Below are 21019 nucleotides of genomic sequence, written 5' to 3'. Positions count from 1 at the left end.
GAATGAAATCCCTGTGTGTGTCTGTTTTCAAACTCACAGCAGCCAATGAACATTCAGGGTTCAATGTCAAATTGACTTCAGGTGCTGTTATGCAAATAAGCACACCTGTCAGCAATTGAAGTGATTACTGGAGATACATGGGCGAGCTAACGATCAAAATGTCCACACATTTGACAAAGTTTCAAAGTGGTGACAAATACGAGTCCCTAAAACCCAGTTTCATTACAACCAGCTTGTTTATTCACCCATCAGTTCATTACCTTCTGTACTTCAGTTTAATCAGTTACTCAGCCTTTCTCTTTGTCTTTCCTTTCCTGCCGCAGCACCTCCGAAGGCAGAAACTGCAGGTCTTGAGGAAGATGAGTGTGACAAACAGAACTAAGGCGAGGAGGAAGGTGAGGACATCCAAGCTGTGGTACTGGTACCAGGTGAGCTCGTGGGCCTGGACCCTCAAGTGCTTGGCGCCTTTGTTTCTCATGGTGAACTCAATCCAGAATACTGCCTCATCCCGAGGACTCATGGGTCTGTCGTGGTGAATGCTGGACAGCCGCATAGCATTTTCCTTGTACCTGTGAATGTATGTATGGGTGGAAATGTGAATCAACTCTTTTTTTTTTTTTCATACTTTATTCCTGTGCCTGCCAAACAATGCAGAAAAATAATGCTACATTTTTTTTGTTAAGTTTTTTTAAAAAAATTTTTTTAATATATATATAAATATCTAACGGTTAAACCAGCATGAGAGGGTGTAAGGTCTACCCAGTGGTTTATGCACTTTGAAAATTCGGTGGCGGTAATTGAACTGTCATACTGCCATTAGACCACGGCTCTTTTATGGCATGTCATTAATCTTGCTTTTGTATTATTAATCTGAACTCTGCATAAAGGGAAAAAAAGAGATAATTGTTTTAATACCTCTAAAACGGACAAAGGTAAGAAAATTTACGATTTGCCATTGATGACAGTGTTGATTGCATCCTTTAGGTTTTGAGTCTTCATGAAGTTCAGGTCCACGATAACTGCAGCTCCTTTAGCCTTCATATGGACCATGTTGTCTTGATCAGCGAACATGGGGATGCCCACCATGGGAACACCGTGGTAGATGGCCTCATAAATCCCATTTGCGCCACCGTGAGTGATGAAAGCTCTGGTCTTCGGGTGACCTGATGCGTGGCAAAAATCATGGTTCATTTTTTAAAATGAGACTACACATAGTCCAACGAATTAACAAATTTGCAGCACAGTAGTGCAGTGGTTAGCATTGTCGCCTCACAGCAAAAAGGTTTGAATCCGGGCCTGGGCCTTTCTGTGCAGAGTTTGCATGTTCTCCATGTGCCTGCGTGAGTTCTCTTCGGGTACTCCGGCTTCCTCCCACCATCCAAAAACATGCACCTCAGGTTCATTGGTGGTTCTACAAATGTCCCTCAGGTGTGAATGAGAGCGTGAATGATCTTTGTTTCCATCTGTCTCTATGTGGCCCTATGATAGACTGGCGACCTGTCCAGGTGAACCCTGCCTTCGCCCAATGTGACCTGGGATAGGCTCTAGGCTCCAGCCCCCCCGTGACCCTGTTCAGGATAAAGCGGGTATAGATAATGGATGGATGGATTAACAAATTTAAATCAAATCAAATAAAGTTTGACATAACAGACCATTTTATTCATAGATTTTGCATATTAAACATTGACCTAAGGCATGGTCAAAATGAACACATTCAAATTACCTGAACAAGGACAAGGCTTTAAACAATATGCAATATTTAAGCGAGACAATCTTTCATTGGTGTTGGAAGAACAAATTGTATTTTAATAATATTTTTTTTTTAGCTGAAACAGCAACTTCTATTTTACAGTAAAAACATTTTTAATGCACAATATAAATAATGGAAAAGTCCAAAGCTTAAGGAAATCAAAATAATGTGAATGTAGAAACACAGCACCTTATTAACAGTACAACATTTTTTAGACTGGCGCAGTGGTAATTTTGTACCTCCTTAAATGATAAAACACAGTCAAATATTAAGGAACAATAAGGGAAACTCCAGTACTTTTATTTTAAAAATGGTAATTTCTTTTTTTATTTTTGGGTGACAAACAGAATGTAGCCAGTTTGTTTTGATACCATCAGTTAAAATTTGTATTTCCATTCAAGTTCGTATTGGGCTTAACCTGAAGTTAGCCGGTTTGTCTGGCAACAGTCTCTATCCATAGAACATGCGCAGTACCCAGTATCATCCAAACAGCACGGGAATGTCTCACCGGACACCAGACTTAAAAGCTCTGTACTGTGAAATACGGAGAGGATTATCTGGTGGTGATCGGCTTTATCAGCATTGTGTGCCGCACTATAGGTTTAGCATATCCTACTAATTTTAGTTTTTAATCTGGATTTCTTTTTTAAAGTCTTTTCTTGCTGTCGTGTTTTTTTTGTGTGTTTTTTTTTAGGTCTCATTGGCAGGCAGGGTATCATCATTAGTAATCGTGATAATAATTACAAACCACACAGTTGATCAATTCTGACTTGACAAACCTTGTGGTAACACAACCACTATGGGATCATACAACTGACTGAGGATCTAAAAATGGAGCTAACCAATCCCTTTATGGAGAAGGCGATAAAACGATATTAAAGCACTTCCCTGTTATTCTTAAGATTAAGCTCATTCATATACACTCAACAATACTATAAAGGCAAAAATTTTGGATTTGCTCCCATTTTTAATTCGTTGAAGTACAAGATCCAAGACTTTTTTATGCGCACACAAACCAAAATCTGTTAGTGAGCAGCTTCACCTTTGCCAAGGTAATCCATTCACCTGACAGGTGTGGCACATCAAAATGCTGTTTAAACAGCATGTTTATTGCACATGCTCTGAACTTGTCACAATAAAAAGCCTCTCATCTTGGCAAAGCCAAAGTGGTCCCTGGCATGGACTTTAACAAATTACTGAACAAAACCTGTGAGAAAGAAACCTTTTTTTTGCTGCATAAAAAGTCTTGGGGCAAAAACATCAGTGTTTTTGTTTTTGTTGAGTGTAAATTGCATCCAGGAATTATTCAAGTTGATTTGAGCGAGATGAGGCTATCATGTTCGCCTTCTCCATGGTGATGTTCCCGATCATAGATCCCAAAGTGAAGATTATGACGCCAGCGTCTCCGGAGCTCTGCACAAATTCTTCCATATCCTGCAAGAACAGTAACATTATCCCACTGGCAACCAACGCGACAGTGTAATTAAATATTAGGTTTGTCATAGCAAATAAGTAGTCAGTAAGTTTATTTAATATAGCACCTTTCACAGACGAAGTCACAAAGTGCTTCACAACAGAAATTAACAGCAGAATACAACATTATTTAAAGCAACCTACAGTCACAGGACACAACAACAGACCACTGAAATAAAAGCACTAGATATCAAGAGGTGAGACAGGCCAATCTGAAAAGATATGTCTTAAGACACCTTTTGAAGGCATGGTGACAGCCCTACCTTTGGTAACAGTTTAGCAGGTCTGCAGTGGATCCCACCAACGAATTTGAAGTTGGGTAGCAAAGAACGAGGGAAATCAAAATCCCAGTAGGTCCGCGTTAAATAGATGTCTGCTTTACCCATCATCTCAGGTACTGGTTGGTCTTCCTGTTTCAAAGTAATGAAAGTCATGAATGTAATGAAATGAGAGCCTATTCAGTCCCCAGCGGACTAAGATCCCACACACAAGGACGCACGCGCCAATATTAATTGAAAAGAAGATACTGTTGTAAAAAAAAAAAAAAAAAAAAAAATACAATGACATTTACTTGTTTAAAATAAAAACATGAATATATGAACCTGTGTATTATTTGAATAGCTTAGTATTGAATGCACAATAACAAGGTATGTTTATACATGGCACTAGGCCCAGTTTAATATAAAACCCAATTTTATACAATATATATAGTAGGGGGTTCCTGCTCCATCTCTATCAGTTTGGGGGTCCTTGGCCTGTAAAATGTTGAAAACCCTTGCTTTAGACAATACAAAACATTTTCCAATCTTTTGTGGGCGACATAAAATATCAAATTGTATGACAAGCAATTGGATGTAAAAACATTGATAGCAATTACATAATAATTTAACTTCATAGTTGACAAACAGTGTTGTTACACAGTGATTCTCACCTTTGACTTCAGAGTAATATTCATCTGTTTGTTTCCACATAACTTTGTCCGTCACGACGTCCTGCAGAGCGTAGAAGAGAAAGTTCCACATCCTCTCTGAGAAGTCCATCCTGTCGGTCAGTTTGCTCATCGCAGCGGGAACAAAGGACGGTGGAGCGGGCAGCTGACCACACTGCCTCTCCCAGATATGAGCCATGGAAAAGCGCAAGGAATAGACAAAGGGGATCCCCAAAATGTCTGCTACCAATTCACTGCCAACGAAGATGGGGTCAGCCAGGAGAAGGTCATAGTTTCTCTCCTTCAGCTTCTTCATGATGGTTTCTGATTTCAGCACGCCGTCCAAATACTTCAAAGCAAAGTCAATGTCTCTCTTCATTAGCTCCATGAATCTGATGTAAATCTGAAAGTAGATCCATCTCATATATGGAGAAGTGGAGGAACTCTTCCATAAACTCCTCCATGGTCTCCAATGAGACGGAGATGTTGAAGGGTATGATCCATCTCATATATGGAGATCCAGTGGAGGACCACACCAGAATCTCTTCCATCGCACAAAGTCAGAAGGACACAAACATGGCCTCCATGATGTCTTATGCCGGCGGAGAGGCCAGCTGTGGTCTGATCTGTTTTTGAGAGGTACTCGTTGAAAGATAATGATTAACTATATAAACCTGAACTCTGACTTGATTTTCTTTGCGTTACATGCCATATCAGATAACAGGTCACCCAGCCCGGTTGTTGGAGGCAAAAGGTAGCGGCAGTAAAGCTGACAGTCTGTCAGTTTGAAAAAAACACAAATAATCTCTAACCTGTTGGAGAAATCCATAAACAGAAGGTAAAACCCGACCCTCAGTGATAGTTGAGGAGAGATGGAATAAAGTAAAACAAACACAAACCCAGTTTCATTACAACCAGCTTGTTTATTCACCCATCAGCTCATTACCTTCTGTACTTCAGTTTAATCAGTTACTCAGCCTTTCTCTTTGTCTTTCCTTTCCTCCCACAGCACCTCCGAAGGCAGAAACTGCAGGTCTTGAGGAAGATGAGTGTGACAAACAGAACTAAAGTGAGGAGGAAGGTGAGGACATCCAAGCTGTGGTACTGGTACCAGGTGAGCTCGTGGGCCTGGACCCTCAAGTGCTTGGCGCCTTTGTTTCTCATGGTGAACTCAATCCAGAATACTGCCTCATCCCGAGGACTCATGGGTCTGTCGTGGTGAATGCTGGACAGCCGCATAGCATTTTCCTTGTACCTGTGAATGTATGTATGGGTGGAAGTGTAAATTACCCTGTGTATTATAATATATATATATATATAATTTCTTTGGCCTACAAAGGACAATTTAAAATTATTTTAAAACTTTTTTTTTTTTACTACAGATAAGCCAGTAAGTGAATGGGGAAAAGGCATTCTCCAAAAAGACAATAAGAAATGATTGTTTTAATACCTCTAAAACTGACAAAGTGCAAATAGGTAAGAGAACTTACGACTGGTCATTGATGACAGTGTTGATTGCATCTGTCAGGTCTTTGGTCTTCATGAAGTTCAGGTCCACGATAACTGCAGCTCCTTTAGCCTTCATATGGACCATGTTGTCTGGCTGATCAGCGAACATGGGGATGCCCACCATGGGAACACCGTGGTAGATGGCCTCATAAATCCCATTTGCGCCACCGTGAGTGATGAAAGCTCTGGTCTTCGGGTGACCTGATGCCCAGAACATGTGGGGAAAAAAAAAACAATGGATGGTGATGAAAAACGCTCCTGGCACAGTTTTTGAAAAAACAATATTCCTTTTGTTAAGATGGTTGTGTCACTGTCGACGTTTCAGTCTGAGTTGCATGTTATTGCACCAGTAGTATCATTTCCTGATGGTATGAAATAGTTAGATATAAAGACTAATTTTGTCTTGGATGCTCAACTTTACTCACCCAGTAGGTCATTCTGAGGGATCCAGTCAAATATCTGGGTGTTAGGACCCAGAGTTTGTGGTTTTTCACCACTGTATCTCCACAGCACCTATAAACAACATAAGACAAATCTTTGGACTGACACAGTAATAATTGTGTCCTAATATATGTTATAATACCTCAAATAATACAACCCCATTTCCCAAAAAGTTGGGACGCTGTGTAAAATATATATATAAAAAAACAGAATGCAATGATTTGCAAATCATGTAAACCCATATTTAATTGTAAATAGACCAAAGACAACAGCCTTGAATGCCAGTAACATATCTCAACAAAGTTGGGACAGGTAAATTTACCACTGTGCTCCATCACTTCCTCTTTAAACAACACTGTAAACATTTGGTAACTGAGGACACCAGTTGCTGTAGTTTTGGAGCTGAAATGCTCTCCCATTATTGCCTGATTTTGGATTTCAGCTGCTCAACAGTTCAGCTTTGTTGTATATTTGATTTCATGATGGGCCACATCTTTTTAATGGTTGACAGTTCTGGACTGCAGGCTAGTATGTTTAGTACCCAGACTCTTCTACTACGGAGCCATACTGTTGTAATTTGTGCAGAATGTGGTTTGCCATTGTTTTACTGAAATAAGCAAGGCCTTCCCTAAAATAGATGTCTTGATGGCAGCATATGTTGCTCACGATCTGTATGTATTATTCGACGTCAAAGTTACCTTCCCAGATGTGAAAGATACCCAATGCCATGTGCACTAATGCACCCTCATACCATCACAGATGCTGGCTTTTCATCTGTGCACTCATAACAAGCTGGATGGTCCCTCTCCTCTTTAACCTGGAGGATGCAGTGTCCATAATTCCCGAATAGAATCTAAAATTTTGATTTGTCAGACAATAGGACAGTTTTCCACTTCCTCTCAGTCCATCTTAAATGAGCTCGGGCCCAGAGAAGACAACGGTGTTTCTCAATCATGTCTATAAATGGTTTCTTCTTTGCATGGTTGAGTTTTAACCAGCATTTGTGGATGCCGCAATTAACTGTGTTTACTGACAATGGTTTTCAGAAGTGTTCCTGAGCCCAAACTATCTTACCTTTTGTGGGATCTGAGCGAGAGCTGAGGCTATCATGTTCCCCTTCTCTGTGGTGATGTTCTTGATGAAGGATCCCAAAGTGAAGACCACAACGCCAGCGTCTCCAGAGCTCTGCACAAGTTCTTCCATATCCTGCAAGAAGAGTAGTTCTATCCCACTGCCAGCCAACCCGGCAAGGTAATAAAATATTAGGTTTGTCATAGTGGTGACAGCCCTACCATTGGTAACGGTTTAGCAGGTCTGCAGTGGATCCCACCAACGAATTTGAAGTTGGGGAGGAAAGGACGAGGGAAATCAAAATCCCAGTAGGTCCGCAGTAACCAGATGTCTGCTTTACCCATCATCTCACAGGTACTGGTTGGTCTTCCTGTTTCAATGAAAAGTAATGAATTACAAAGTATGTCATCAATACTTTAGACAATGCAGCCAATGTTTGAATTTTATGTTCCTAAAATATCAAAGCCAATGACCAGTGATTGGATATAAAAATACTGAAATGTATTCAGAGCTATTACATTATCATTGGACCTCATCGATGATAAACAGTGTTGTAACACATGCTGCTTTCAAATGGAACTCGTCAGCTCATAGTTACAACACGGGAAGTCGTGTGCATCGTATGCGTGGCTCTTTGAGTGGTTAAATCATAAAGACAATGTTGCTCAGCAACGGCAACATGGACGGCGTCTAGAAGCCATAGAGTCCAACAATTTAGCAAGTTAATGTGGATAAAGTAATGCAGGAAATGCAAAGACATGGAAAAGATGAGATCGTTGAAAGACCAACATTTTCCACAGACATAGGCTGTTATCTAAATTATGTCTAAAGTTACAATATATTATCTTAACATCCAACGAAAAATGAATTTTCAGGGCCTCTGCCATTTCTGTTAATGTCAGCAAACGTCACAACTCATTAACTCGAGACTTGTAGAAAGTTCCTAGCTCTGACGTGGTGAATACCACGATGGGCTGTTCACATGGACTCTTCTTGTGTACACAGTAAATATGACCCCATTTAAACGCAGCAACAGTGATTCTCACCTTTGACTTCAGAGTAATATTCATCTGTTTGTTTCCACATAACTTTGTCCGTCACGACGTCATGCAGAGCGTAGAAGAGAAAGTTCCACATCCTCTCTGAGAAGTCCATCCTGTCGGTCAGTTTGCTCATCGCAGCGGGAACAAAGGACGGTGGAGCGGGCAGCTGACCACACTGCCTCTCCCAGATATGAGCCATGGAAAAGCGCAAGGAATAGACAAAGGGGATCCCCAAAATGTCTGCTACCAAGTCACTGCCGACGTAGATGGGGTCAGCCAGGAGAAGGTCATAGTTTCTCTCCTTCAGCTTCTTCATGATGGTTTCTGATTTCAGCACGCCGTCCAAATACTTCAAAGCAAAGTCAATGTCTCTCTTCATTAGCTCCATGAATCTGATGTAAATCTGAAAGTAGTTCATATGATCCATCTCATATATGGAGAAGTGGAGGAACTCTTCCATAAACTCCTCCATGGTCTCCAATGAGACGGAGATGTTGAAGGGTACGTATTGAAAGCGGGAGGGTTCACTGCTGTTCATGAACATTGAAGCGCTCGGGACCAGGACCGTCACCTGGTGGCCCCTGTCGATCAGCGTCTCCAGCAACGGCTTCATGTTTATCCAGTGGCTGCCTTCAGAGTACCACACCAGAATCTTCCCTCCATTTGCGCTCCACGTCGCACAAAGTAGCAGAAGGACACAAACAGGGAGATGTCGCTCCATGATGTCTGTATGCCGGCGGAGAGGCCAGCTGTGGTCTGATCTGTTTTTGAGAGGTACTCGTTGAAAGATAATGATTAACTATATAAACCTGAACTCTGACTTGATTTTCTTTGCGTTATATGACATATCAGATAACAGCTCACCCAGGCTGATTGTTGGAGGCAAAAGGTAGCGGCAGTAAAGCTGACAGTCTGTCAGTTTGAAAAAAACACAAATAATCTCTAACCTGTTGGAGAAATCCATAAACAGAAGGTAAAACCCGACCCTCAGTGATAGTTGAGGAGAGATGGAATAACGTAACACAAAAGAACAATGATTTCAGCTTCATGGGCTTGGCCGTTTCTTGTATAATCTGGAGAAGTTTTGGGTGCCTGTGCAAGCATTTCCCTGCAGGCCATTAAAAAATAGAGCGCGAGTGAGACCAAAGAAGTACTGGTACTTGTTGAGGGGGAGATTTATGTTTACTGCCATTTTAAAATGATTGGTCTGTTTGGATTGTCATTTGGGACAGTTTTTCCAGGGTTGTGGCTAAAATATCTCAACAACAACTGGATGAGTGACTGTGAATGTTTGTAATGTTGAGGATTAATCTGGCTGACTGGCAGTGGTATTGGTTCACAACATACAGTATATGGTGATCAAAGCCGATTAGGATCTCCAATTGTTACAAAATTAACCTGAGCTCTTCGCTCTTTAGGATACAAGACTTGAAACAATCCTCAATGGAGGAAAGTTAGACCCACATATACACGCAGGTAATTCGGGTCTGGTATTACCAGGGTGAATGTTTGCATGCAAAATTGCCCTTGGACAAGACACTGAACACCGAATTGCTCCTGATGGCAAGCGAGCACCTTGTATGGCAGCTCCATTAGTGTGTCATTGGGTGAATGGGAAACAGTGTAAAGCACTTTGAGACTGATAAGGTGATAGAGAGCTATATAAGTGCAGACCATTTACCATAACGTAAGCATTTTTGCTGTGCCTAACTACAGTCCTCAATACCGGCTAGCAGGCCATTTTATGGCCTTGTTGTAGGGATGTATGTACGAGTAGCACAAGGCAGCTGATTTCAGGAACCGGCTGGGGTCAGAGGGAACACTCTCTGTGAATATTGGAGAGGCGGGGGTTGTCGACCGTGCCTTCAGGAATCGGTGTTGTTCTTGGAAAGTGTCACCTCTGAATGTGCGGGCGTCTAAATTGTTCCTCCAGCTACTTTGTCCCCCTCATTAACATTGTAGATTCCTTTTGACGCTGGCTTCAGGAGCGTCTGGAAAAACAATAAGCATTTGAATATTGGATTCAATGCCCTGTTGAGGGAGTCAGTGGCCATTCAGAGTGTGTACTGTTTTCATCCTTAGAACTCCCCTTGTGATGCGGTAAACCTAATGATGGGGAAATCGGGCTGTTGCATATAGAATTGCAGAACCATTTAGTATCTAACATGGTGTTTTGGTCTTGTATTGAATTGTCTCTGGAATTGAACTATCTACTGTTTCCTCTCCACATTCCTGCTGCTTCCTTCCTTCTCCCTCGCTCTGTCTTCCCACCACAGGGTAAGGGTTACAGCGTATTGCTTTTTGAAGTAGATATTTGCATAATCAGATTAGGATGTGTGATTGTCAGTGGGCTCCCCCATCAGAGGGTGCTCCAGAGGAGAGAGGGTGCTGTCCAGCTCAACAATGAGGGACTCCCCTCCTCTCTCACCATCCAACCAGGCCTGCACCTGCATCCCCCCCCCCACCCGCCCACCCCCGGCTGCAGGTCGACCGCAGCGGCAGTCCACGCTTGGCCTCGCAGCCGTGGAGGGGTGAGCGAGGAAGGCAGAGGAGTAGGAGGAGGAGGAGGAGGAGGGGTTTGAGTGCATGACGGGAGTGGGAGGGCAGGGGTTGAGCTGAGATATTTAAACATGCAGAGTGTGAATTGGCTTTAAGGGGATAAAGAGCTCAGGGCCTATCGGTTGGCACCCAACTCCAGAAATTCTTTTTCATGGGCGCCTCAGCCGGGAGAGCGAGGGGCTGCCTGCACTGATCTGGTCCATTGTGATAACGGATTCAGACAGTGTGCTAGACGCTGATAAGGAAATGTGCTCTCAATAGACGATTACCCACATACTTGGGAGAGAATAGTCAATCAGGCAAATATACTTGGTGGAGGGAATGAGAAGCGTACAGATTTGTTGTTATTTTCAATGCAGGGTTTCATAATCCTGCTGGAAAAGTTAAGGTCAGAGTAATACTCACAATGTGATTGGGCGGTTTGTGTAAATAAGGTGCATCAGCAAAATGCAATTCACAGCATGTCACACGCCTTCCCATCCACTTTCAAATGATGATTGAATAATTGAACATTTTGGAGTCTGTATTTCACCAAAATGTTCAACACACAACGAAGTAAACCGTTTTTTTTTTTTTTTGTTTTGTTTTTATGTTGTGTCTCATATTACCAGGAAGTCGAGTTGTAAAATTGAAGTTCATTTTATTTGGTATTTCTTTCACTTCACCATGACATTTTTTAATTCACTGTGAAATTGTACAAGTAAATACCCCCCCAAATTTGCGCGATGGGAGTCCGGCTGCTGCTGTACAGTAGTTGTCATTCCCCCAGCATACATGATTTACTGAGTATTTTTGCAGGATTACAAAGAGTCACCTGTCAGTTCCCACAGGCCTCCACAGTCAGTGTGTCCAGCTGCCCTGTGTGCCGTTTACACACCATTTAGCTGGAGTTTAACAGCCGGGGTGAAAAGCACCCTGAAACCAACTCAATGTTTACTCTTCAGCTCAGTTTGTTGCAGCCTTGTCCCTGAAAACGGGGCACATTTTCTGCAGTCACAATAGGCGATTAGGCATGTCGATGTCTGACCTCGGTTTAAATGGCTGCTGAACACGGAGAGGGCTGCAAACAAAACCGCTCTTATTGGAACAATTAATGTGGTTGTTGATTGACAGAAAATTGATGAGCACCAATTTTGATAATCAGTTAAGAACTTAAAAAAAAAAAGGCAAATATTTTCTGGTTGTTGTTTCTGCAGTGTGAGGATTTGCTGCTTTTCTGTTGTACATCAGTGTAAACTAAATATCTTTATGTGCTGTGTTTCTCTTGGTCGGACTTGGGACTCATTATAATGGGCCCTTTTCACTGTTTTCTGGGATTTTAGAGACTAATTTAAGAAACAATAATAGACTAATCAATGAAGCAAATAATTAGTTGTGACCCTGTTTGCGACTCTAGTGTAGTTTTATTATTTTATTATTGTAGTTTTATTTTTTGATAGTTTAATGGTGTTAAGAGAGGTTCATGTTGTCTAATTGTGCAATTACATTTTGGTTGTTGATTGATTTTAGGTTTTAAATGGATGATTCAAAGCTAACAGGAATTAACTTTCTGGGTCTCCACGTATCTCCTGCCTTCATCCCCTGTAGTTCAGACTCGTGCAGCAACAAAATGACTTTTTCCCTCAGAGAAAACTCCAGCTGCACGCCGGTCAACTGGACAGTGTTTGACTCCAGAGTGACCTCTGACCTCAGGGGTTACAAGTTAAGCGGTGGAATAGAGCGCTGCTCTCTCAGGCCTGTGGTCAGTGGAGAGAGAGCAAGAGGTCAGCAGTGCGTCCACGCGGTCACCACAACAAATGTTTCTGGCCTTTTTGAGCACGAACAAAGAGGCAGCAGCTCAGCTTCAACTTCACATCAGTTGAGTCTCCACACAGTGAAACAATTTGATTATAGTCGATAACTCCAGGCTACATACTAGTGAACAGTATGGACTGCGTACTGACTTTGTACATGTTGGTGTACAAAAAAAATAAAAATAATAATAATTTTAATACTAACAGGAAGTGATACAATATGTATGCTGTCCTGCCTGGGAGATGTCAGACTGTGTTTTTTATTTTTTTTTTATTTAAAAAAAAAAATTTAATAGTTATATTTTGTTTTCTTGAGTGTTCCTGGAGCTGCTTCACCACCGTCCATCCAGCTGCATGCTTAGTGGTTCCTTTTCCTGTATGAATGTATTAAATACTCTGAGTGACCTTTTTCATAAAAAAAGAAATTATAAATCAGAAAAAGTGGTTTATTAACAAATCATTTATTAAATAAATAGTTCAAATAAATAACACTATATATTCACAAACAAACCAAAATAAATTAAAAAAAGAGGTATAAGAAGATAAATAGCACACTCTTCACAGTAGACAATCAATTCATTATCTTTGGCTATATGACATGCGTATTTTACAAAAAATGATGTGGCAACATGTTGAAATGAGAAGATATTTGTGAAGAATATTGAAAGAGGATTGTCAATTTTGCCAAAATTTCTCGAGCCCGATCCAAATTTGAGAAATCAGTCATCAACAGCTACTGAACGTTGTATAAAAAGCGTGAGACAGAAGTGTTTCTAAGAACGGGCTCTTCTGAAGTCACTTAACCTTGAACATTGAAAAGAAAAGGTCAGATTTCTTCTTCTCAGGAATAAAACAGCATGTCGACCGGAGAAGAAAAAAAAAGAAAGTGCCCTTAGCTATTTTGAGACGATTGCAGTCTGGAGAATTGGCTGAGCCATTATCTATTCAAATGTCTTCCTCAATCTATTGCTCGAAATGAGAAATTCCTTAATCCCCTCCTTTCTCCTCATTGGCAAAACACCCCCTTATTGCAAAACTAAATTAGTTCCAGGTGGGCTGGCAACAGGGAATATTAACATGAAGACATGAAGGGAATATTGTACATCCAGGTTTTACACATCCATGCAGAACACAAATTAATTTTCAACTGCAAATTATATTTCATATTTCAACAGTGATGAGCTCAGCGTGGAGGCGGCGCCCGCTTCTCAGCCACGTTTGGACTCCACGATTATCACTTCTGCAGCGACACAATGCAGAGACAAAAGTCTTGAGGAAGGACCAGGTCAGTTTTTAGACCTCAGAAAAGGGTCCGGCTGTCCACTCAAGAGTTTCTTCTCTACCAGGCCTCCGAGCTGTCGCCGCTGGATCCAGGTGACGGAGCCTCTGTGTCGCTGGTGAGGGCCCAGGGGTGTGGAGGGGAGTGCAGCTGCTCCATGTTTCCTCTGAGGAAGGTGAGCAGAGCGGTGGGCGAGTGGCTGGGCGGCTGCCCGCTCTGGCTCTCCAGCAGCTGCACCAGGAAGTTGATGTAGCGCATGGCCAGACGCAGGATCTCGTTCTTGCTCAGCTTCTTCTCGGGAGGATGGGTGGGGATGAGCTTGCGGAGCTCGGCGAAGGCGGTGTTGACGTTGTGCTGGCGCCAGCGCTCCCTGGTGTTGGTGAACACCTTCCTGGTCATGGTGCTGAGCACAGCTGCAATCAGTCCAATGAGAGAAAACCAATCAGAAACAAATTCGACAAACGTTTTAGTCTTTTTTTTTTTTTTTAAGCAAAAATGTCAAAATCCAGCTTCTTAAATCTGCGGATCTTATTCTTTGTTATACCTGATTGTAAAATTGAATATCTTAAAGTTTTAGTTGAAAACCTGAAGAAATCTGAGGCACTCAAGAGGGTGATTAATTAAAAAGCCTTTAATCAGTCATGTTCTATTTAATCATAGTAAAAACTCATGCCAACGCGTTTCAGCATCTAAGGCCTTCATCAGGTACAAATAAGCTGCATTGAGGCTGTTTCTTATGTGTTGGTCAGTGGTCACATGACAAGTATGGACCAATGAACTGTCACCCAGTACATGGGAGCAGGTAAAGACACATGATAGGAAACATAATGTCCGGACTAGAAACCAAATGCAGATATTAATAAAAATCTTAAAATCTCTTAATAGTTTAACATTTAAACATTAAGTAACATTTAAACTGACCCAGAGAGAAAAAAACAACAACAACCGATACACAAAAGCACAGTTACAAAAATGGAGACAAATCAAGTTCTCCATTCAAACCAGGGTGTAGCGTGGCTTTTAATGTGTAGATCCAAGATTATTCTCTTTGTAAGAGCCATCTTAAAGTTTTAGACTAAAACAAGACAAGTGGATTTTCCACTAAGCTTATTCTTAAATTGCAACGATGGTGCTGCAGAGACTGAAAGAAGAAAGTGGAGTCAATGTCAGCAGGAAAACTGGCCACGCTTCTGCATTTGTTTTGTTTTGAGGTTTATTTTTTGCACAAAAACTATGATTGAAATTATTCATTAAATCCTACAGGAACATTTACCAGAATTTATTTTGTGGTTTTCTGCTTCTTTCTGCAAAATATTCAGTTTTCCATGGCTTCATATAAAGAGGTTTTTGGCTTCATACAAGTTAGACTTTAAACCTTCTACAGTTTTGAACATTTATAGGTAGGCCCTAAATTTGAACAAATGCTTTATAATACACACTTCGAAATATTTCTCAACAATTTAACCCCACTCCATTACAAACCCTTTAATGAATGAATGCGTGCTGCTTATAAATGCTAAGTTGGTGTTTTTCTGGTTGAATCCGGCGGTTCCACAACAGAAATGTGATCTTCCACTTTATGCAAATTTTATTTCCTTTTAAACAACAGCTGCAGGCAAAGAGCGCACACCGTCTCTGTCTATTAACATGCCCTTCTTGATTAATGATTTACTCGAGCAAAGTGGAAACACATGGCCTCAAGGGGAGAGCAGTCCTACGGCAGAAAACAAATGTCTCACCTGTGTGTGTGTAGAAATGTGCAGTAATCTCAGCGGCACAGTCGTCGTCTGCAGGTCATCAGTGTCCGGGGAGTCTGAGGTGAACGTCCACTCAGCTGTGTCTTCTCATGCTCGCTGGGATCCTGATGGGCGAGAGGGAAGGAGAGAGAGAGAGAGAGAGAGAGAGAGAGAGAGAGAGAGGGAGAGAGAGAGGAGAGAGAGAGAGAGGAAGGGATGGGGAGCAGAGAGAGCGAGAGAGTCGGGGTGAGAATGCTGCGTGCTCACATCCCACATTTTATAGCAGGGTGAGCCCTATTGTGTGACGTGTGCTGTCGTGGAGCTTCTGTGTTCATTGTGGGCGGTTGGTGTGTTTGTTAACACGCACACGCACACACACACACACACACACACACACACACACACACACACACACACACACACACACACTGCTTTTCAAAAGGATGTGGATTAATGATATTATTCATCACTTTAAATGATTTTCGTTGGTGTCTCCGTGCAACATTTGAAGGGATTCAAGGTCTTTTTTTTTTCAGCTTTCATCACTGAACAGCCTTTTAAGTGACTATTTGTGCTGCTTTTATGATTCGTTGCTCATTTAATCCTTGAAGGTTAACACTGAAGGTGACAAATACATCCCTATTGAAGTGAAACTGAGACGTTCATCTGTCTGATCCTTCTCTTACTGCTGTGGACACTTATTCCTTTCTGTTTCTCTGACATTAGGCATGGACGGCCCACCGTCCCCTCCACGAGGAAAAGACCTTGATATCACTGCCCACTCCGCTTTTGAATTCAGCCTGATTGGCCCACAAAAGGTAAAAATACCATATCCAGATTGACAGTCGAACAATATGGGTTTTGTTATAACTATGGTAATCTTGTTGAGCCATTCCAAGGGGCCACACATAAATTACAGAGGAAACACGGAAAGCACAGCATCTGACTCACCTCTCTGCAGGCAGACTCCCCCCTCCCCCTCCCCACCCTACCCCTCTCCCTCTGCCTCCCACTTTCAACCTCCGTTCAGATAAAAAAAAACACAAGTCTAGTTTAACCAATTGTCACTGTTCTTTTTACACCCTTCAAGTGTTGTTTCAAAGACGCAGCCTTCCATAAAAGTCTCTGTGTGGAGTAGGAATTTACATAATCCGATTAGGGGCCGGGATTAGCCCCGAGCCTGGAGAACGGGCCCGAAGGGGGCCGTTTTCTGAATCGGCCATTCATGGGCTCTGCAGCACGTCCAAGAGGCTGCACCTGCAGGCCAGGCGCCGCCACTCGCTGCCTCCGTCCAGCCTCCGTCCAGCGTCCACCGCAGGTCTGCAGACACTCTCACTGCACGGTGTTGTGGACGCTCAGCACACCTGCAGGGCCAGGTGACGACTCTCCCCGACCTGCTGTAATTTATCAGGTCGGGGCTGAAAGGAGAATGAATGAGTGAAATATAGTGAATTAAGTGTAACATTTTGTTTGTGTGTCTGAGTGATGGGCAGAGACAGAATGAGACGAGTCCTAAAACCAGTCTGACAGCAGGGAGCCTTGTTCTTTTCATTTATATACTGTATATTAAACACACTGATTAAATAGTAGCTGTTTTAAATATAAATGTACTTTGTTGTGCGACATCACATTCAGTACCCGGACAAAATCCCAGACAGCTTCACCTCTTCCCAATTTGTTGTTACATAAGGTTAGGTTAGGTTAGGTAGTTACTTTATTAATCCCCGAGGGGAAAATTTTTTCGCTACAGCAGCATACAGAAGCAATAAGATAATAATAGAATAATAGAAAAGCAATAAAATAGAAGTAAATAGCAGTAAAAAATATAAAATATAAAATGCACAGTATATACAGTACAGTATATATCTATATAAGTGGTCGTCTGAGTAAAACATTTATAAAAAAAAAAAGAAAACCTTTTCCTACCTTTATAGGATTCTCTGCCGAACAGCCAAGATTTTTGTTTTATATTTTAATTTGAGAGTTAATACAGTGGAGCTTCATTAATTTGCTTCTATTTGTCACGTCTCAGCCATGGAAGTGGCTCTGTAACATGAAGAGCAGTTTACTGTGTTCACTAAAATGTGTATAATGTATGATGGACTAGCACAGCATTTGGAGCCCAGAGGATTGATCGTTAGGGTTTTGGTGATTCTGACTTTTTCTGCAGCGCCACTTAAGTTCCCATTTATGGTTTTGGGTGAAAAATCTCCACAGCTGTTGCATGTATTGCTACGAGTTCAGATACATTCATGTTTCCCTCAGGATGAATTATAAGTTCCTCAGACTTTTCCTTCAGCGCCATCATCAGATCAAAATTTGACTTCCCAGATAAAACCTCATTCCCATCAGCCTTTGCATCACATTGTGTTTAGTGCCAGATACAGAATATGTTGGAGCGCTGAGAGTAGAAATATAAACATACCTACTAATCATTAACATGGTAGCATGTTAGTATTTAGCTCTTCTGTGCCTGAGAACAGCTGCTAGTAGGGCTGTAGTTTCGCAATGAATCTGCTCTGTAGTATTAGAGCCACACTTACATTGCTTGTAAGTTAATTTGCCAGCAGATTCAGGATTAAAGACATGTACTAATGGACCAGTTATTCAGGAAAAAAGATAAAGGTAGTTTGTATCTTCAGATATATTCACTGTCAAATACTCCAAATAAAATGGCTCTGGATCTAAAACCTGTGTATATGTGTGGACATTTTGTTCCTGCTCACCAGGCCAATCTTTATGGAGAATTCGGATGGTTAGATGTGTTAATGAGGATTCAGTGTGACATTATACGGTGCCTTATTCCTTGTTACTTTCACTCAGTATTTTCCAGTTGTTTTTAAGTAGGAGCCCGAGTCTCTGCCGGGGCCCGGGCTCTTATTTACAGAGGAGACCCCACACAGGTGACGGTTAATGGCAGCTTGTGATTAAAGATAAGAGCAGTGTGACCTTTACAGCTGAAGCCAGTCGGGTCCAAACTAAAGGATGCTTTGGTTTAAACAGCCTGTTAATTCCCACAATATCTCTCCTGTCCCATTCAGTCCAGGGCCAGAGGATAGTCAGGGGCCATTACCGCACCATTAGGCTGCTGTTTACCTCGCCTTCATATGGGGACTCCTTTGACCACCCTGCTGACTGCTTTTGTTCCTGTGCCATAAAAAAACAAAACCATTTCTCCCTTTGTTTGTCCACTGCTTCTTAGAAGACAGAGGCCAGGGAGGCACGGAGACACAGAGAGACGTTCAAAAAAAGAAAAAAAAACCTGGCGCGTTATTGATGGTGGGTAGCCAGTGCTGGATGTGGCTGTCCAGAGGCAGGAGGGAGGCTCGGAGTCGATGTCCCCGGGGTCGTCTTTGTCTGGGGATCATTCCTGAGGGAGCTGGCTTCACTCTGCTGGCTCGTGAAGATAAGCACTCTCTCCACATGCTGAGAGACCACGATAAGGGGATTGCTCCACTAAATTATATAAAAAAAAGAGGCCCCACCATTGGAGCTGCTAAAATGAGAGACTTTATCAGTGTAGCAGGGAAAGACCCTCGATCCCACTCCTCCAACCATAAATCACAATTTGTTTTTCTCTACTGAGCACGCTCAGTATGGAGGAAAACCAAGGCAAAATGTGAGCTTATAATTATGTTTAATCTTATTTTGTACCTGCTAACACCACCTTCTTTAATGCTTAGCAGCACTATTTGAACATGTAATTGTTTATAAGGCATTCTAATGTAGGTGTAAGCAGATTTAAGGCCTGTTATTATTATAATTATTCATTATCTGTTTGTATTAACCAGCTTAACAGGAGATGTTACTGGGTGCAGGGCAGTACAAGAATAAAAGAATAACTGGGAGTTCTGATTGAAAAAATTACAAAAGAGTGCAGTTTGTGCTTTGGAAGGTCTTAAATCAGGGAACAATATATTATAAAGCATCAGTAAAATAATGAATTGTTAGTATTTTATATTAGATTGAAATAATCATTTGGCCTTTTTTTTTTTTTTTTTTTTACTGAACAAGAATTTTATTAATGTCCCAACTTTTTTTCCATAACAGCATTTTAAAAGAAAACAACAGGGCTGGATAAAAGTACGGTCAAACTACAAAGTCATTCCATCTGAATAAAAACTTGGAAGCTAAACTTGAACTATAACATTAATAACTTCATTTCAACAAAACTTTAAGGATATATTTGTCTTTCATTCATGTCTAAAATAATTTAAGCCTCGTCTGTCTGTCACATCTGCCGGGCACCCTCTCATAGGTCAACCTCCCCATCTTCACAGGCGTCAACACTGCAAAACAAACAAGGAAACATATCTCAGTCTGTTCAATCTGAAAACAAAAGAAGATTAAAAACAGCAATTCAAACTTTTTAATTTGGAAATCAGCGAAAAAATGTCAAGAAACGTGTTTCCATCTACTGCTGTTGAGTGAATGTTGGTTCAATGACATAAACAGCTGCTGATGCTAATTCTTTAGTCGGGTGTCATTAACCAGTACGAGATGACGAGTAGAAGAAGTAAAAACAATGCGGCATTCATGTTTCTTTGAACGTTGAAGTTACACGCTTCATGCAAGTTATGGTTTGTTTGCACTGCTTTTGTTGCATTTTGCTTTTACTTAAAATCAGGTGGATGGAAACACTCGTATCATTCACCTGATCCAACCAGGCCCGCTGCCTCTCCACTCCTCTTCCTCTCCTGTCCCATCCGGCACCGGGAGCCGTAGTTGGCTGAAACTGCCGTCGTCGATCCACTTCTGGAGAGCCAGTCGTTCCCACTCTGACCTGGACCCCACACGATGTGCGTGTTTGGGCTCGGAGGGCTGCGAGGATGCTGCGGGTCGCTGAAGGATATCTGACCGTTGGCCGGCTGCTGCAGGACGGGGCTGTGACTGAATGTGGAGTCCAGTTTCAGAGGGCTGTCGGCGGTGTGTAGGTAGGAGGTGTAGTCTTTCGACGGAGCCCTCCGTGTCCACTCATCGTTCACTCTTCCTACAACTCTCCCCACCGCTCCAGCTCTGCCTCTCCAGCCGGGAAGCTTCCCGTCCTCTCTCCATGGATCGTTGCTGGTCCAGCTCCTCTGCAGGTCGACATCTGGGCTGCCAAAGGAGCAACTCAGGTCGAGTCTGAAATCCGAGTTGACATCCAGCACCTTCGAGTCCAGCTCTTGTTCACAGGAGCTGCCCACCGCACTCGCCGCTCCAAACGGAAAGCTGAAGTTGTGGTCGCTACAGAGCGGCTCTGGCTGGAGGGAGTTTGTGTGCTCACGTTCACCGGTGTGGATCCAGGGGCGGTTTGGTGGGTTGGTTTGTTGGTTTGACTCACTGATGACTGTCGGAGGCTGGTTGGGCTCTGCAGTCACCGAGTACAGGGAGGTGGTGTCACTGAACAGCTGGAACCAAAGAGAGGAGAAGAGAGTCCACTGAAAAGATCCTGTGC

The 21019-nt window shown here is 42.2% G+C and overlaps 3 protein-coding genes and 1 pseudogene across 3 annotated transcripts in view; all 4 read right to left on the bottom strand.

Moving 5' to 3' along the window:
- Positions 1–224: 224 nt before the first annotated feature.
- Positions 225–4702, bottom strand: LOC138625569 (UDP-glucuronosyltransferase 2A1-like; annotated as a pseudogene).
- A 352-nt stretch (positions 4703–5054) lies between these two features.
- On the bottom strand, positions 5055–8956 carry LOC138625539 (UDP-glucuronosyltransferase 2C1-like). The gene is made up of 6 exons (XM_069706529.1): positions 8219–8956; positions 7394–7542; positions 7176–7307; positions 6086–6173; positions 5642–5861; positions 5055–5406 (listed from the first exon to the last, which is right to left on the bottom strand). Exons 1-6 carry the CDS (start codon positions 8934–8936, stop codon positions 5121–5123), a joined length of 1593 nt encoding a protein of 530 aa, XP_069562630.1. The 5' UTR covers positions 8937–8956; the 3' UTR covers positions 5055–5120.
- A 4042-nt stretch (positions 8957–12998) lies between these two features.
- On the bottom strand, positions 12999–15772 carry tal2 (T-cell acute lymphocytic leukemia 2). The gene is made up of 2 exons (XM_069706586.1): positions 15586–15772; positions 12999–14259 (listed from the first exon to the last, which is right to left on the bottom strand). The coding sequence occupies exon 2, from the start codon at positions 14243–14245 to the stop codon at positions 13907–13909; it is 339 nt and encodes a 112-aa protein (XP_069562687.1). The 5' UTR covers positions 14246–14259; positions 15586–15772; the 3' UTR covers positions 12999–13906.
- A 3826-nt stretch (positions 15773–19598) lies between these two features.
- LOC138625568 (protein shortage in chiasmata 1 ortholog) overlaps positions 19599–21019 on the bottom strand; it is a 19143-nt gene continuing 17722 nt past the window's right edge. Inside the window, exons 28-29 of the mRNA XM_069706574.1 lie at positions 20237–20972; positions 19599–19871 (exon numbers count right to left, since the gene is read on the bottom strand). Coding sequence (XP_069562675.1) covers positions 19786–19871; positions 20237–20972 — 822 coding nt within the window. The 3' untranslated portion in view covers positions 19599–19785. The remainder of the gene's footprint in view (positions 19872–20236; positions 20973–21019) is intronic.

The sequence above is a fragment of the Brachyistius frenatus genome, unplaced genomic scaffold (genome assembly GCF_029030835.1).
Source record: "Brachyistius frenatus isolate BFR_SWC_R1_liver_20210118 unplaced genomic scaffold, ASM2903083v1 Contig_63, whole genome shotgun sequence".
NCBI lineage: Eukaryota > Metazoa > Chordata > Actinopteri > Embiotocidae > Brachyistius > Brachyistius frenatus.
The sequence above is the reverse complement of the archived record's forward strand: the minus strand, read 5'-3'. Positions and strand labels throughout refer to the sequence as shown.